The sequence below is a fragment of the Chenopodium album genome, chromosome 15 (assembly GCF_948465745.1).
Source record: "Chenopodium album chromosome 15, dcCheAlbu1.1, whole genome shotgun sequence".
NCBI classification, from domain to species: domain Eukaryota; kingdom Viridiplantae; phylum Streptophyta; class Magnoliopsida; order Caryophyllales; family Amaranthaceae; genus Chenopodium; species Chenopodium album.
The window spans coordinates 6,508,437-6,524,145 of record NC_137848.1 but is presented as its reverse complement, the minus strand read 5'-3'; the positions used below and the strand labels follow the sequence as shown (position 1 = coordinate 6,524,145).

Below are 15,709 nucleotides of genomic sequence, written 5' to 3'. Positions count from 1 at the left end.
AAATGTCTGAATAATTGAAAATTATTACAATGTTCCAAGCCTCTAATTAATCGATTATCAATAGGGGCCATTTGGTTCGCGAAGGGTAAACGAAATGGAATAAATAAAGGGAAAGAAAAATAATGGAATGGAAATTCCCCAAATTTACTCTGTACGTTATTTGTTTTGAATAACAAAGGGAAACAAGCCACCACTTCCTCCACCACATCACCACCACACAATACCTATTTCCTACCTTCTCCAGCCACTACTCAGCCACGCACCACACCACTCGCCACCCCTCCTCTCCCCCACTCCCAGCTAGGGTTTTGAGGGTGGGGAGAGGGCTGGTCAACCGTTTTACGAGAAAGGGGATGAGTTTTTTTTTTTTTTTTTTTTGGGGGGGGGGGGTTGTTTGCGAGAGTGGGGGAGGGGAAGGGCAACGAGGGACGAGGGAACTCCTGCAATGGACGGTGGAGGTGCAGTAAGGGTGGCTGGGTGGTGGGGGTAGGGTCGTAGGATGGTGGTGGTTGGTCCGAGTATGGTAGTGTTGTGATGGTTATGGAAAGGGAATGGATAAACCTAAGGGGGGTGGGGAATCAAGTTGGAATGATTTGGGGTAATGGAGAGGGTAAAGGGAATGGGAAAAAATGCCAAAAAAACAACAACAACAATAAAGGGAATCAAGGCAGTTAATTCCTATTTTAGATGAATACCCCTAACCAAATGACCCTTTAGTATTATTATTATTCTATTAATTTTCTTTTTTGTTTTAGGGAGGGGAATAAGTTAGCGGATTAACTTGCCAATATGAGGGTCATCCAAGAAGAAAAGGGTTACTTATTTCGATGTACCTCCGATCGAAATAAATTCTTTTAAGGAATGATGTTATTGGGAGTGGCTTGGCCACGGCAATTGATTGTTTTGCTTTTATCTGAATAAATGGGCTCTGAACCTCATTTGCATCAAAAAAAAAAAAAAAAAAAAAATTGTAATTGGAAAGAGTGTATTGTAAGTGCTTCCGATCACATCCCAAAATTAGGCAATCCAACGGAAGTGGTTTAATCACATTCCATGACTATTATGCTTATTAACCACTTAAGGTAGGCATGTAGAGAAACGTAAATAATCAAAAAGCAAGTTGTTGGTTCCACAATATTGCATTGATTCCTTAATTTAATGAAAGTTTAATTTTTGGTGGAATGATGATTTGTGCTCACAAATAATAATCCAGTAGGTATATATATTAAACAGGTAGATAAGCTTCAATTAGGCTGGAACAGCTACCCAATTATGTACCGTGCTTTCAATTAAACCAATTCCATCCTACATTCCTACTTAATTATTTTATTAATTTAGTATTTATGCACCCAATAACAAGGCAACAACTTATTAACATTTTTTCTCACTTTTTTTGTTTGACATGCATTTCTTTTTATAAATTAAGATTAAGGTGGACAATATTTCAACAAGATATGCGCATTTTCATTTCAATATTTATATAATAAGATCATAAGATGCTTCATGTTGTGCATATCTTTATTTTCAACACGGTAAAGTTTATTAGGGGCCTTGCATGGGAAGTCCATTATATGTACTTTCTTTGCTATTGAGAAGCTCATAACAATTGAATTGATGACTTGACGTTTGAAAACATAAAGTCTAATTACTTAAACGGTATGTTATCATAAAATCAATTTATGGATAAAGATTTATGTGAGATCACAAAATATATCAATTTTTAGAATACAATTAGATGAATAAAAAAAAAAAAAAAAAATCATCCGAGGCTATAAAAATGATTTTTCAAAAAGGCTACTTAACTACTTATATAGATTAATGATATGCGCAATTTCTATCTTACTCCTAGTTTATAAAATTCATGTTATTTTAATGTTAACTTTTTTATTATTTCAATTTTTATATATGTTATTTTTAAATAAATGTATGTTATTTTACCCTTTTCTCAATCATCTTCCCCCCAAACTCACTCTCTCCCTCTTCCTCTAAGCTACTCCAACCAAAAACCACACTTTCTCTCTCCTATCTTCTAATTTTTTGGGTTTCATAGAAATCAACCTCCCATACTCACTCCCTCTCCCTCTAGCTACTCCAACTCAAAGTCAAACACACTTTCTCTCTCCTCTTTTCTTCTTCCAATTTTCCGAGTTTCCTAAAAACCAGTGGATTTGAAGCCATTTAAGGGTTCAAACGTGTTCATGTTCAGAAATTTAGTACCTCTTGAAGTGTTCGATTTTTTTTCAAGATGCTCTGAATCTCAACGCTATTAATGTTATTTTGATGTGAACTTCTTATTATTTTAATTTATATATATGTTATTTTTAAATAAGTAATTGTTATTTTATGTTAATTAAAATAGTTTGAGCTGAGGTTGAACTAAATAACATATTGTTGTAACAAAATAACACAACTTTTAAGCAAAATAACATAAAGTGTAGGCAAAATAACTCAAACATATTGTGTATGGAGTACTTGATCCATAGTAATCCAGGAGTATATAATACTAATTGAATGATATGTGTGAGAAATACAACAATATCCCAATGACAAGAGATTCCTTGAGTTGATTTAATGTATCACTCTCTTGGTTTCAAAGTAACTAGCATATAGACACAATTATCAACACCATAGTTTGACTCACAATTAGTGAGACAATTTCAACAAGTATCTAAATGGTTATGTTTAATTTTGTATGAGAAAAAACATTAGTTAAAACGTTGTATATAAATAGTATAAAAATAAATTGGGGCGTTTACTTTAATTTAAAATGGAGAGAGTGTATATTTGCTAGATGCAATTCATCCTTTTCTTTTTTTTTTTAAAAACAAGATGCAAATTTATCTTGTACATATCATTATCATGTGATGTTTTACTGATGATTTGATTATACTACTCGTAAAAATCTTTTGGTCAGGCCAGTTCAGAGCAATTTACTTGGGCCCGAATAAATTTCTTTCTTTTTGGGTAAAATGGGCCTTGTGTAATTAGCATCATATCATCACTGATGGGCTGAGCCCAAATTACTTGATACCTAAACAGTAACTCACACTTTGAATTAATTTCATACCGGATAAAACACGTTCGAAATACGGTTTGTTTGTATTTTTTAAAATATTTTTTTTTTGTATTTATATAATTAAATTTGTTATATATTTAGATAAAATTTATAATCCCAAAATATAATAATTTAAACTTAAAACCTCCTTCGCTAATTTTCTATGGCATTTGAATTATTTAATTATAAAAGAAAATATAAATTTCTGATTTAATTGGATACAATTAAAATTTATAATCTTACATGACGCGCTAAGAAATTTTAATTCTTTATAAGAACTCGGGAAAACTCCCCTTAATCCCGAACTCCTAATGCACGATGCAACACATAGACACCACCTAAAATCACGACTGTTTACCAAATTGGTAAACAGGGCGTAAAACATTTTTAAAAAATCGGATGTACAATATTGTACATCCACTTCAAAATTACTTTAAAGTGAATAATGTTACCCTATAATGAATGAAAGTTACTTAATATATATAAGTTATCTTGATATAAATAAAAGTTATTTAAGCTTTATGGATAAAAGTATCCTAAATTCAACAAAAGTTACCTCGATGTACAGTAATATTACTATACATCGGATGTATACAAAAGTTTTTGAATAAAAAACAAGTAGGAATATGTGTTAGCAAAAACGCTAAGTACATATAAATACAAGACATGTCAAATTCTTTATATAAATACAAGACATGTCAAATTCTTTTATTTAAGTTCAATAATGTTACTGTACATCGAGGTAACTTTTATTGAATAGAGGGTAACTTTTATCAATACAACATAAATACTTATATTTATATCATATCAGGGTAACTTTTGATCATTTTAAGATAAACTTATAACGGATGTACAATATTTTATTATACATCCGATTTTTTTAAATGTTTGTTTTAATAACATAGTGTACTTTTTGTAGTTTTGTTTGTAAATAGATATGTATGTTATTATTGACTTGAAATTATTGTTATTGAACTTATATTATTTTTACTGAAATGAAATTATTTTTACCAAACCAAAATTATTTTCACTGATTCTCTATTATTTTTTTTAACTAAATTAAATATATTATAACTTTGATCTCATTTTAAAGAACTTTTTAAAATGAATTTTATAATAGAAATAAACCGAGTTATATGAATGATATTTATTAAAAGTTACGATTAATTTTGTACAAATAAAATATTAGAACTACAACGATAATTAAACTCCATACAACATTTTTATCTTAAATAATTTATCCAAAACCTCTAACTTTATCATCATATGTGTCACAATAATACCTATTTATCGCCTACATGGCGCGACATTTGGCGAAATATTATAATGCCAAGTGTTGATATCTCGTGGCTTGGCTGCGAGACCGGCTTTATATATTAGTTATATGATATGATATTAGATTTTTTACGAATTTGACCAAGTGCAACTCACATACCTCAGAGGCTTAGAGGATGGTGAATTTGACCCAGTGCAACTCACATACCTCAGATGATGGGCTGAGCCCAATTAATTATATGACCAATCATTAGAGATGGTACGTCCTGAACTCCAGCCCAAATGGTGAGAATTGCACCCAACAGCAATTTACTCAATTGTGGGACCAGCATAATGCTCTTTCACTCAATTCTCACAATTTGATGATTTTTATTTGTGTAATAATGGAAAGTGTAATGCAATGTGTATACGCATGCATTTTGACTAATAAATCTTGGAGAATCACAAATTCACATGTAAAAGATTATCCTTTACTTTTAAGGTACGACTTGCATATTTTGTGGCTACCGTCTTCATATTTTGTTAGATCAAACTTTTTAAGGATCGAACAAGTGTATGTTAAAGATCAACAAATTATCGTGAATCACAAAATTACAGGATTTAAGTACATCAATAGTTAGGGAGTAGAAATGAAGAGAATGAAAATTTAAGCGAATTAAAAAAGTATTATCTAAAAACTGATTAATATCTGGTATTGTATGCAATGACCCTAATGATGAATAAAACAAGACAATATAATCAAAACTCCATTAGACATGAGCCTAGCTACTTCATTGAGATATATATATTTGTTGGAGTTGAACATGAAAAATGTATCCATTATGTTATGAGCTGGATCTTCTAAGGAAAACTTCCTTGCAAAATACTACTGTACCAAGAGTAATTATTTCCACACAAGAAGTTTAATACTTAAATGTGTAGAAATGTCAAATTATTGACTAAGGAGGAGCCCATTATGAAGAGTTAAAACTTTCAAGAAATGCATAAGTGCATAACTACCACCATAACAATTTTCTAAGAAGTCTCTTAAAAGGTTTCATCAGCCTATTGGTTAAAAAAAAAAAAAAAAAAAAAAAAAGAACCACTATATTATCAACATTCAATTTGGCCACATTTAAGTCACAGTACATGTAAAGAAAAGTCTATATTGTTTTTTTTGGGATTAAATACGGGTATTTAAAAACCCCTATCTCAGAGATTAAAAGTCTCTCTATCATATGTCAGCGAAATAAAAACTAATAGATGAAAGATAAAGAAAAATATAGAAAATAAATATATAAAAAAAAATAATAATAAAAGCCTAAACTAAAAAGAAACACGACTCTAACATCTATAGTATTGATGTTAGATATATACATACAAAGTAAAAAATATATATTATGAGACCTTAATATAATTCAAATCATCATAAGCTCTAACATCTCATTATTAAACATAAAATATGACAATTTGTAATAATCATATTATTTCTATCATTTGTCACACACACAATTTAAGGGCATATTCCTACATAATTTGAGATAAATTATGGAGTACTATGATAATCTATCTAGGATGAGAGTCTCGAATTGAAGAAAACCAATACTTGTATAGTTGTATATACGTATTAATTACCTTACACTAAAAAGTTAATGAATCCACCTGCTCTATATTACATCATTACCGTTGATCAATCAACCCTATACATAAAACATGATGAGATTAGGGGACCATAAATTATATACATTGCATGCATATTATACACTTAGAATTAAGGAGGTGGGACCCAATACCCCAAAAATGTTAAGCCAAAAAAGATCAAGGTGCACCGTATGATTGGTCCAGTGGTTGAATTGTAAGCCACGATGGACTAGTCTTTATCTCCCAATCATCTATGAAAATAAACACAATGTCTAAGGCCTAAGATAAAAGGACAACTATACCTTATCTGATCTTGTTCTCGGCTTATCTAGAGTTAGATGTATCTAAGGGTATTTTTTATTTTTAATTTTGCTTATTTAATCAGTTTTGCTCAAATTGATAAAATGAGCAAAAAAATCGATTTTAAAAATACATAAATATAGGTGTACTCGGAAACAACTAAGATATGAAGACATCTATCTATCAACAATTCAATTCATGAGCGACATACAATCTTCTTTTTTTTTCAGTCCTACTTCACTTGTTAGCTTATCTTTAAAAAGATGAGGTGAATCTCGTAGTTTGGATTTCAAGTGCTTTTTTGGCCCTTCACTTAGATATCTGTGGATAAAACAACACTCACTCACCTCCAATTTTTTGGGGCTTTAGGACTTACTATTAGTCTATTATACACCTAACCAGCTAACCTAACTATATATTATATATTCTCATATCATATAAATCATGCACTAGTATAGTATACTACAAATTAAGGAAATATCTTAGACTAGCTTCTTTGATCTACTTATATATACACCTCATATTTTCTATCTCCATATTTATATTGTAGAAAAAACTTGCACTTTTTAAATTTTTTTTTCCTTCTCTTTTGTTTCCATTTGAATAAAAAATTTCATTGATTATATATTCCTCTTCTATTCTTAGGAATTATTTGATTTAATTCTTCTTTGAAGATATTGTGTCTTGTCCATTTCTGAAGGTTGGAGTTATAGAAATATGTATAATAATTACCATCGTCATCACTATCACTCCCAACCTTGTTTGCATTGCCACCCACAAAGCTACATTAGGATGGTAAGCCGCCTCACTCGACTAAATTCCTTTTTAATTTGATCTTCCCTTTGGTGAAATAGATCAGAACAGTTTTGTTGATTAAGAGTTAGGTTGGTTGAGGTTGATCTTGAAGGTAAAAACCAAGAGAATATAGGAAAAAGCGCGCCTTGCCCATCATAGCTTAACCTGGCCCGGGCAAGGCTATAATCAGTAATAAGGGAAATTCTCAATGACAACTTAAATTAATTGTTCGTTTATCTTGATGAAATTATTATGTTAGAACTAACCTTATTAACATTACATGAAGTATATATATATTAATACTATTATAATTAATGGTTATTATACACTTTTATTGATGTATATATACAGGTTCAACACCTCATAGAAAGGTGCTTGCTTCTTCAAATGGACCGCGACCAATGTATTAAGGCTTTGGCAGAACATGCAAAAATCAAGCCTCTAATTACACTTACAGGTTAGTTCTTCTTTATTAATCACTATATATATACATTAATTATTAGTGTTATTCTTTTCATTTTGACATTAATAACTTTGCTTAATGAAACATTATTTTAATTTTTTTTATATAAAAAATTAATACTCATTTCTCTGGTTTATTGTATGCATGGCATGCACGTAGAGCCATATAAATAATACTCGTATTATATATTGTTGGCTCCAATTTTGCAGTTTGGAGGGAGCTTTTGAAAGAAAACAGGAATTTTTTTCAAGCATATTTTCATGGTGTTTCTCCTACTCCTCTCATAAGTAAGCACTTCACATTTTCCTAGTTATTAATTTAATACTCGATCTGTTCTAAAATAATACTTGTAAATTATATATTATCTATTCGATCAAATAACTAGATATTGCCCTTAACAATACATATTTGTATTACAGAATTTATTTATTTCAAACAAAGTCACTCTAAATTATTACGAGTATATGAGTGGAAAAAAAAAAGGATATTTGTGACATTTTGACTCAATTCTAGCTTAAATAAACAAACAACCTCGCTCCAATCATTTTAGTTGTATGATGTGGTCTATATTAATTAGCTTTCAACATTCATCGTACCATACGTATATCTATCGATATCTACTTGTATGTTTTAGGAGGAGTATATCATACATCTAATAATAATGAGGTTCCTTTTTTGTTAATTTATTTTTATTTCAGATAGACATGTTCAACAATCACCAAGATTCACAAGAAGGCGATATTGGAGGTGATCACAGATATTACATATATAGTTTAGTAGCTAGCTAGCTAGATATATAGTTTGATATAGTTCGATCGACCAACATTGATAAAGCTCTACGATCATAGCTTGTTAATGAATTCATTGTACTTATAAAAGATCAATGATATATATATATATATATATATATATATATATATATACCAGAAATATGTATAACAAAATTCGATTGTCTTAGCGTACGTATTAGACATTGTTAGATTCGTCACAATGTATATTTTCCAAATATCAACTTTTTATAATTTTTGCTTATCGCCAATTAAAGATATAAATGATTGAGTTTGTGCATTGGCAAACGTAATTAAAGAAACGTGTAAACTTACAAGAAACGGAGAAAGTATATGGATTGGATATAATTCACATAAATATAGGAACTGAGACATGCATGATTTATCTCTCAATCTTTTACATATGTACTAGAAATTTCATTTTACAAGGTTGATTCGTGTTTATACATTATTACATTACAAATTAAACTCTTCATATGTCTTTTTTTATTCATTTATCTTAATTTCTAATAAGACTAATTAAGACGAGCCAAAAGAAAGATAGAAAACTGATTCAAAAGTAACTCAATAGTAGAATTATTATTTTAATAATAGATGAAAATCGATAGCGTTAGGAATGTCTTAATTAACTAGTTTGCTAAATGTTAAAATATGACTATCATCAAGGCATAAATGAAGTCGACGAGGAAACTACCTGAAATCCTAGCCTATTTTTGTCCTTTTATCTATTATAATGATCTATGTTGGGACCCTTTGATATCTAATCAATTAAAGATTAGTATGTACCTTAACCTAAATTGAAGATGCAAATGTTGAGTTTATCGTCTTATTGTGAAAAGAAAACAAAGAAAAGGAACCTTCCTTTGAATTTTAATTGGTCAATTATATTACATTTTGATAAAGATAAAATAAACGTGGTTCAAATACTTCAAAATAATAGATAAAGGGCAGAATTAATTTTGTCCTTATATTTTACAAATTTTGCTCAATTATAAAAATAGACCAATAATAAGGTTATTTGTGAAGATGGAACAGGGAAGATTACTTTTGATAGATTTGACAACTGAATATGTTCTTTGGTGTAATGAGGTGTGGTGGGAATATGATGTAAGAGGTGGAGCCATATATTGTGATATTATAATTTAAGTATATGCACTAGGTTTACTTCATTCCACTTGGCCAACCCTAAATCTTATGATTTTATGTGGATGAAGGTTTTAAAATTATTAAATGGGAAAATTATGAAGCACATATCGAGTGGATTGGATTATAAGATGATAAGAAATGAAATATCTTATATGGGAGTAGTTATTCATCATTGCTCACTTACAAATCCTTGAAAAAAGAAGCTAATGAAGGTATAACTAGAAATCAAAGAAACATTAACGTGCTTTCGATATCATTATTTTTCCAGTTTTAATTTTGATTTGAGGCTAGAGTTAGGTTTCGAGTACGTCAATTATTGGATATTAATAAGACGTTTTATTAGATCAAACTACATGTGATGAGTACTTTAATCAATCACAATGAAATACTCCTTAATTCATTTATTTCATACATAGTATATGTTTATATATATATATATATATATATATATATATATATATATATATATATATATATATATATATATATATATATATAGTATATGTTTATATAAGAACTCAATCTTATATAAGAACCAATCTCAACCCTTTATCAGTTTTGATCTAACCATCTAAAATGATCTTTTAGTAATGACATTTCTGTAATTTTGAGGAGTTCATATTTATAGAAAAAAATTTAGAACATAGAAAAAAAATTTAGAACATAAGCAGAAAAAATTTAGAACATAGAAAAAAAAATTAGAAGATAGCAAAAATTTAGAACATAAGCCAACAAAAATTTAGAACATAGGAAAAAATTTAGAATATACGGTGAAAAAATAATTAGAACATAGGAATAAATTTAGAACATAAGCTAAAAAAAAAAATTAGAATATAGGAAAAATTTTAGAACATAAGTAGAAAAAAATTTAGAACATAGGACGAATTTTAGAACATAAGCTGAAAAAAAAATTTAGAATATAGGAAAAAATTTAGAACATAAGGTGTTCTTACATAAGAAAGAATTCTTATATAAGGAGGGGTTCTTACCGGATCCCCCCTATATATATATGTATGTATGTATATAATTCTTTATCTTATACGTTAATGTGAGATTATTGTTGATTCCACTTAACAAAATTGTCCGACCTACCATCATCTATTGATCATGATGAACTTTATAATTATGATCAAATTATCGAATAAGTCATCTTTATGTTTCTAGTTCTTCAATTCATTGATTGATCATCATGTCCTTTTCAATCACCCCAATTTGAATCTATATCTTTCTTAGGTCTGATCTCTAGTACAATAGATACAATAGCTTGAAGGCAGGTCACTTGTCTTTCGATCACCATGTTAAATTAGACTCTTGGCTAGAGTAGTTAAAGTCTTGATTATGCATGTATGTATATCAAGTACTGTAGAAGTTCCAGCGGCAGAAAAGTAACACACTACTTCCGTTACATATTATTTGTAAATTCAAAAGTTGTAAATAATATGTAACAGAATTGGTATGATATTAGTAGATCAATTATATTTTTGTACATTATTATTGATAAAACAAGAACTAGCCATTTCCAAGAGCATGCATTTAACTAGAAAGGTCAAATTGATTGTGACTCTTAATTCCTAAAACTTCGATTCAACATTTTCCACCTTATTTTTTTGTTGTTTATTTTTACAATAATAATCTTAGCTAACTAGTTAATTATTAATTGAAGTTATAAGTTGGAGATGTCTCGATCAATTTTGAGGTTGTCTCTGCATAAGATCATTGAATGCAACTAGCTTAGCTTAGCTTAGCTTTGAGGGCTTTCTTTCACTGAATCTTTTGCCTTCTAAATGGACCTGAAAACCTTTACCAACAGAAATGCCATTTTCATGTGTCAGTTTTCTCATTTTTTACCTTAGAAATAGTACGTACAACTTGATCAAGCTAAGTTTTTCACTTTATTTTAAGAAATACTCTCATCATATATAGTAAGTGCCATAAATAATGAAATGTGATGTTTACAAAACTTTGATTATGACTTGATAGGAATCCAAGAAGGACGTCAATATACATGTAATTCAAAATAAAATAACCCTTAAGACAGGTCACAGAGTACTACAGAGTCCAATAAGAGTATACACCTGTATAATTTGTGAGGCTGTTTGCCTAACTCGGCTAATTGTTAGTCACCTAACAAGCTAAGGGTACTCGTATAATGTAGAGAAACAAACCTAATTTGACATTTTGGCCTGAATTGAAAACCAACCAATGATTTCTTAGTTCTTTTCATCCCACACCAACAAAATGACTAAAATTCTTATTAAAAAAGTTGGTTTCGTTATATTGACGAGTTAAAAATCTAGGAAATCAATTGCTTAAGGAATTTTATATTGTTATAACTTATAAATTCATGCGTCCATAATATAACTTTGACATAAAACCAATGATGATGCCATAACCTAGTGGTTAAGAATGAGGGTTGTGTACAATAGGTTACCTGTTCAAATTCCCCTACTACATATATATTATTAGTAAGGAAATTTTGTGAAAAACTATCTATTATAGTCCATAATTTGCGAGAAACTACCTATTAAAAAAAATGTTGTAATTGACTACCTAATTTTTGAAAAATGTTGTAATTTACTACCTTAGGCCGGAATATGAAGTTATACCAAAATTCTCCGGTGTTGACTTGGTCACGTTGATTTGGGAAAGAAAGGGGTCATTAAGTGTTACGTGATGGTCACATGACCAAATCAACACCGGAGAATTTTGGTATAACTTCATATTCCAGCCTAAGGTAGTAAATTACAACATTTTTCAAAAATTAGGTAGTCAATTACAACATTCTTTTTAATAAGTAGTTTCTCGCAAATTTTGGACTATAATAGGTAGTTTTTCACAAAATTTCCTATTAGTAATTTGTATTGTCCTTGAGATTCATTCGCACAACAAAATAAATATTTTGACTTACAAAGTAATACACATATAACATATTGGGGTGATCTATGATCCAAATTGCCGATATTGGGGTATGGTAGTTATAAATCAGAATTTATTGTCCATAACATTAGACTCATCGAAGTGTTCAATTAATTTATTGAAGAATTTATAATAGAGACATTCTTATAGTTGAAGAATATATGAAATTATATCTTGTAGTCCCATAAATTTAACATGGAAATTAGCTTACGTACACTTATAGAAATTCATGATAATAATGCTACAAATCATGCAATCAATAAAGAGCTACAATGTCCGACATGCATGCCAGAAAATTTTCAACGTCAGATTATTCAGAGAAGGAAATTTTGAGTTTAATAAATCATAAATTAATTAATTTTAATGAATTTATCATAAAACAGTACAATAATAGTACTACTATTTCATTAACGCATTAATAGTTCGTTCATCAAACACAATAGCACTTAAATAGAACTCGTACATACACACACGGGGCTAAAATACTACCATATGCATAAAACCTCTAGATCGATCGAACTGAGACGCTCCCATTTTCAGTCTCAAATTAGTTGCTAAGAACTCAACCCTAAGGAAGATCGGTTAATACGAAAAAAGAACAAATTAGATCAATGAGCTTCATCTTCGTCGTCTAAGTTTTGTGTCATGCTGTTCTCATAGCTACCATTATCTTGATCAACTTCATGTTGGACCGACGGGAAATGAGCCCACTGCAAAATTATTAACAAAGAAAAATAAAATAAAAGTACTATAGACATATGAAATTTTAATTTGTTCACTTTATCATAAAATTATAAATCAAATAAAAAAGGTGACAAATTTAAGCTTACATTTTTAGCAGCAGTGCTAAAGGCTTCCTTATGAGTCATGTTAGGATTCCTAGCCTTCAACCTCCTGATTTCTTCTCTATAATACAAAATAAACATATAAGTTATTAAGGTTATATTATATATTTATTGATTTATTTTTCTATACATTGTATAGTATTAATTAATAGATGTTTGAATGAAAAATTATGAATAAATAATAATGTCAAATTTACGTACGTACTTGATGAATTTGTTATAAGCTGATGGTGCCCTTCTTTTCTTCTCTGGAGCTGCCATTTAATTAAAACAACAAAAATATTTGCATATTATGAACACGGTAGGTCATGATACTAAAGCGAAAAATTCAATAACATATAAATGAACATAAAATTTGAAGTGTATACGTACGTTTATTAACAATTTGTTCAAGCGCAATGCTATCTTCATCATCTTCTTCATCCTCCTCTTCATCGTCATTATCTTCTTCCGAAGAGGGTAATATGGACAAAGTAGTACTGTGCCTGTCCATATGCGCCTTTGATGTATCCACTTCCTCTTGATGCTTAAAGTTCACCTATGCAAAATTAAAGCATAACCTTTTTATTTATATAAAACCACATGCATTTGTATGTCAATAATTTTAAAAAGGTTAAATTGACAATCATAATGTTGTGATGAACAAAAAATACTTGAGGTCTATCTTCTAATAACAAATATCCAAGAATACCGAGTTTACTTAGTATGTATTGTATTTCATAATCATGATGCACATTTGTTATTATTATTTCTTTTAGCGAGGACAATTTCCATTTTGTGATAAAAGGAAACAAAAGTAGATTATATTGTAAGAGTGATAAATAATAGGGAAAAACATTAAAAATGTGGTTATTAAGATAATGACTATATGGGAAGAAATAATTGATCAATGAATTAAACTTAATTATTACCTGATCTTGATTAAGGGCAGAAAAAAGATGGAGGGGAACAAAGGAAGCTTTCAACATGTTGACTGAGAGAAGACCAGTGCAATGACCACACCTCACTGTCACCACCATTGTCATGCTACTATATGGCACACTCACCTTCACAAAACGATAAAAAAGAAATAATAATTAAAATACGGATTTATAGACTAATCCGGACCTAATAAGGATGAGTACATTGTTACATTAGTAGTTTAAATTTCACTATCAACAAACGTCACAATATCTTTATTCAGGATAGATAGATGGAGTACTTAACCACGCATGTATACAGAAAGATTGGTACGTAGTAACATTGGAAACATAAGATTACCAGTAAGATGGTGGTGCAAAAACTGCATTGGACATAGCAAATTTGTTCTTGAGTATCAAATAAACGACTAAGTGTTGCCATTATTCTTGATGAAGGCCAAGAATTTAGAGAGAGAAAATGGGCCGGGGTTGGATGAAATTGTAGGTTTTAGGGTTCTAAGAGTAGGAGCAAGTATATGCATAATATATATAGAAAAAACAACAGACTTCATTTAAGTGAGTCATGTGTTATAAGACTTAAAACATAACAGTATCTATGTAGCTAATAATGCATATTAATTTAATTTATTCCTAGGATATAAATGAATCCTTCATTATATTTATTATATGATGAAAATCTGTGTTTTTAGAATTTAGCTTGGGAGGACAGTGAATTGTTAGTAATAATTCTTATATGTATATGGTAGCTTTTATCAAATTTTTGTTAGATTGTCATCTATAGGCAATCTAACTTTCTTTTTGGTTAGTTGATCTAATTAATAAGAGGAGCGGATTAATTGATGGTTATACTTTGTATAAGGATCATCGAACTGTCATCCTTTCATCACTTGGACATGTACATACTCATACACTTCTTCTAACCACAAAAATCTCATTCGATTATTTTAGAGGCCTTTTATACTCTAGTTTAATCACTAGCATCGCAAATTTGATTGGTACATATATTGATACATACATATGCCTTATTTAATATAATTGTATGCCCCTCTGAATGTCCAAAGTAGACTCGCAGTGACAGTGGTTGATCAATCTTCCACATTCAACGAGCAAAAACTTGTCTTATTAATGAAGAAACGACTCTAGTCGATTAGTCTTTGACATGTAAAATGGCAAGCTATACTAGCAAATTAGTTATTATATCATTGAACATTTGAATATTAAAGCTAGGTACAAACCCTCTAAAAAGAGGGTATAACACACTTGGATGACTTATGAAAAAGGAGGAGGGGAGGATCTATTTCAAGAAATCTAGATCCGTGCATAAGATTATATTGTTACTCATCAAAATATATAATTTTTCTAGAATTATTATAGAAAATCATCATAGGTAACATTAATGATCGGCCTTGCATTCCTAACCATTACACCAAATTATTGGAGAACTTCATTATATTCATAGATTTCTTACTCAACCAACACATAAATTTTTGGAAGTCTTGCTTAGATTGAAAAGCAAGTACACTCTCGAAATGAGAATTTTGACCTCACTTAGAGTTCTGATAAATGCATTGAATTCAAGTCACACA

General features: G+C 29.7%; 1 protein-coding gene and 1 long non-coding RNA gene across 2 annotated transcripts; one reads left to right on the top strand and one right to left on the bottom strand.

The window, feature by feature from the left end:
* Positions 1-6,630: 6,630 nt before the first annotated feature.
* Positions 6,631-8,567, top strand: LOC145581731 (uncharacterized). The gene is made up of 4 exons (XR_014099671.1): positions 6,631-7,045; positions 7,397-7,502; positions 7,718-7,795; positions 8,207-8,567. It is a non-coding gene; the product is annotated as an uncharacterized LOC145581731 (long non-coding RNA).
* Positions 8,568-12,966: 4,399 nt separating this feature from the next.
* Positions 12,967-14,544, bottom strand: LOC145580676 (axial regulator YABBY 4-like). The gene is made up of 6 exons (XM_081637802.1): positions 14,464-14,544; positions 14,115-14,249; positions 13,576-13,741; positions 13,409-13,457; positions 13,189-13,264; positions 12,967-13,068 (listed from the first exon to the last, which is right to left on the bottom strand). The coding sequence occupies exons 1-6, from the start codon at positions 14,542-14,544 to the stop codon at positions 12,967-12,969; spliced, it is 609 nt and encodes a 202-aa protein (XP_081493928.1).
* Between the last annotated feature and the right edge of the window lie 1,165 nt (positions 14,545-15,709).

Excerpts from the sequence above, each read along its gene's own strand:
- LOC145580676 (XM_081637802.1), bottom strand. The coding sequence starts at position 14,544 with ATGGCAACACTTAGTCGTTTATTTGATACTCAAGAACAAATTTGCTAT. Across the intron at positions 13,742-14,114 it reads CTGCCCTTAATCAAGATCAG|GTGAACTTTAAGCATCAAGA; the intron begins GTAATAATTAAG and ends AATTTTGCATAG. Across the intron at positions 13,069-13,188 it reads TTAGCACTGCTGCTAAAAAT|TGGGCTCATTTCCCGTCGGT; the intron begins GTAAGCTTAAAT and ends ATAATTTTGCAG.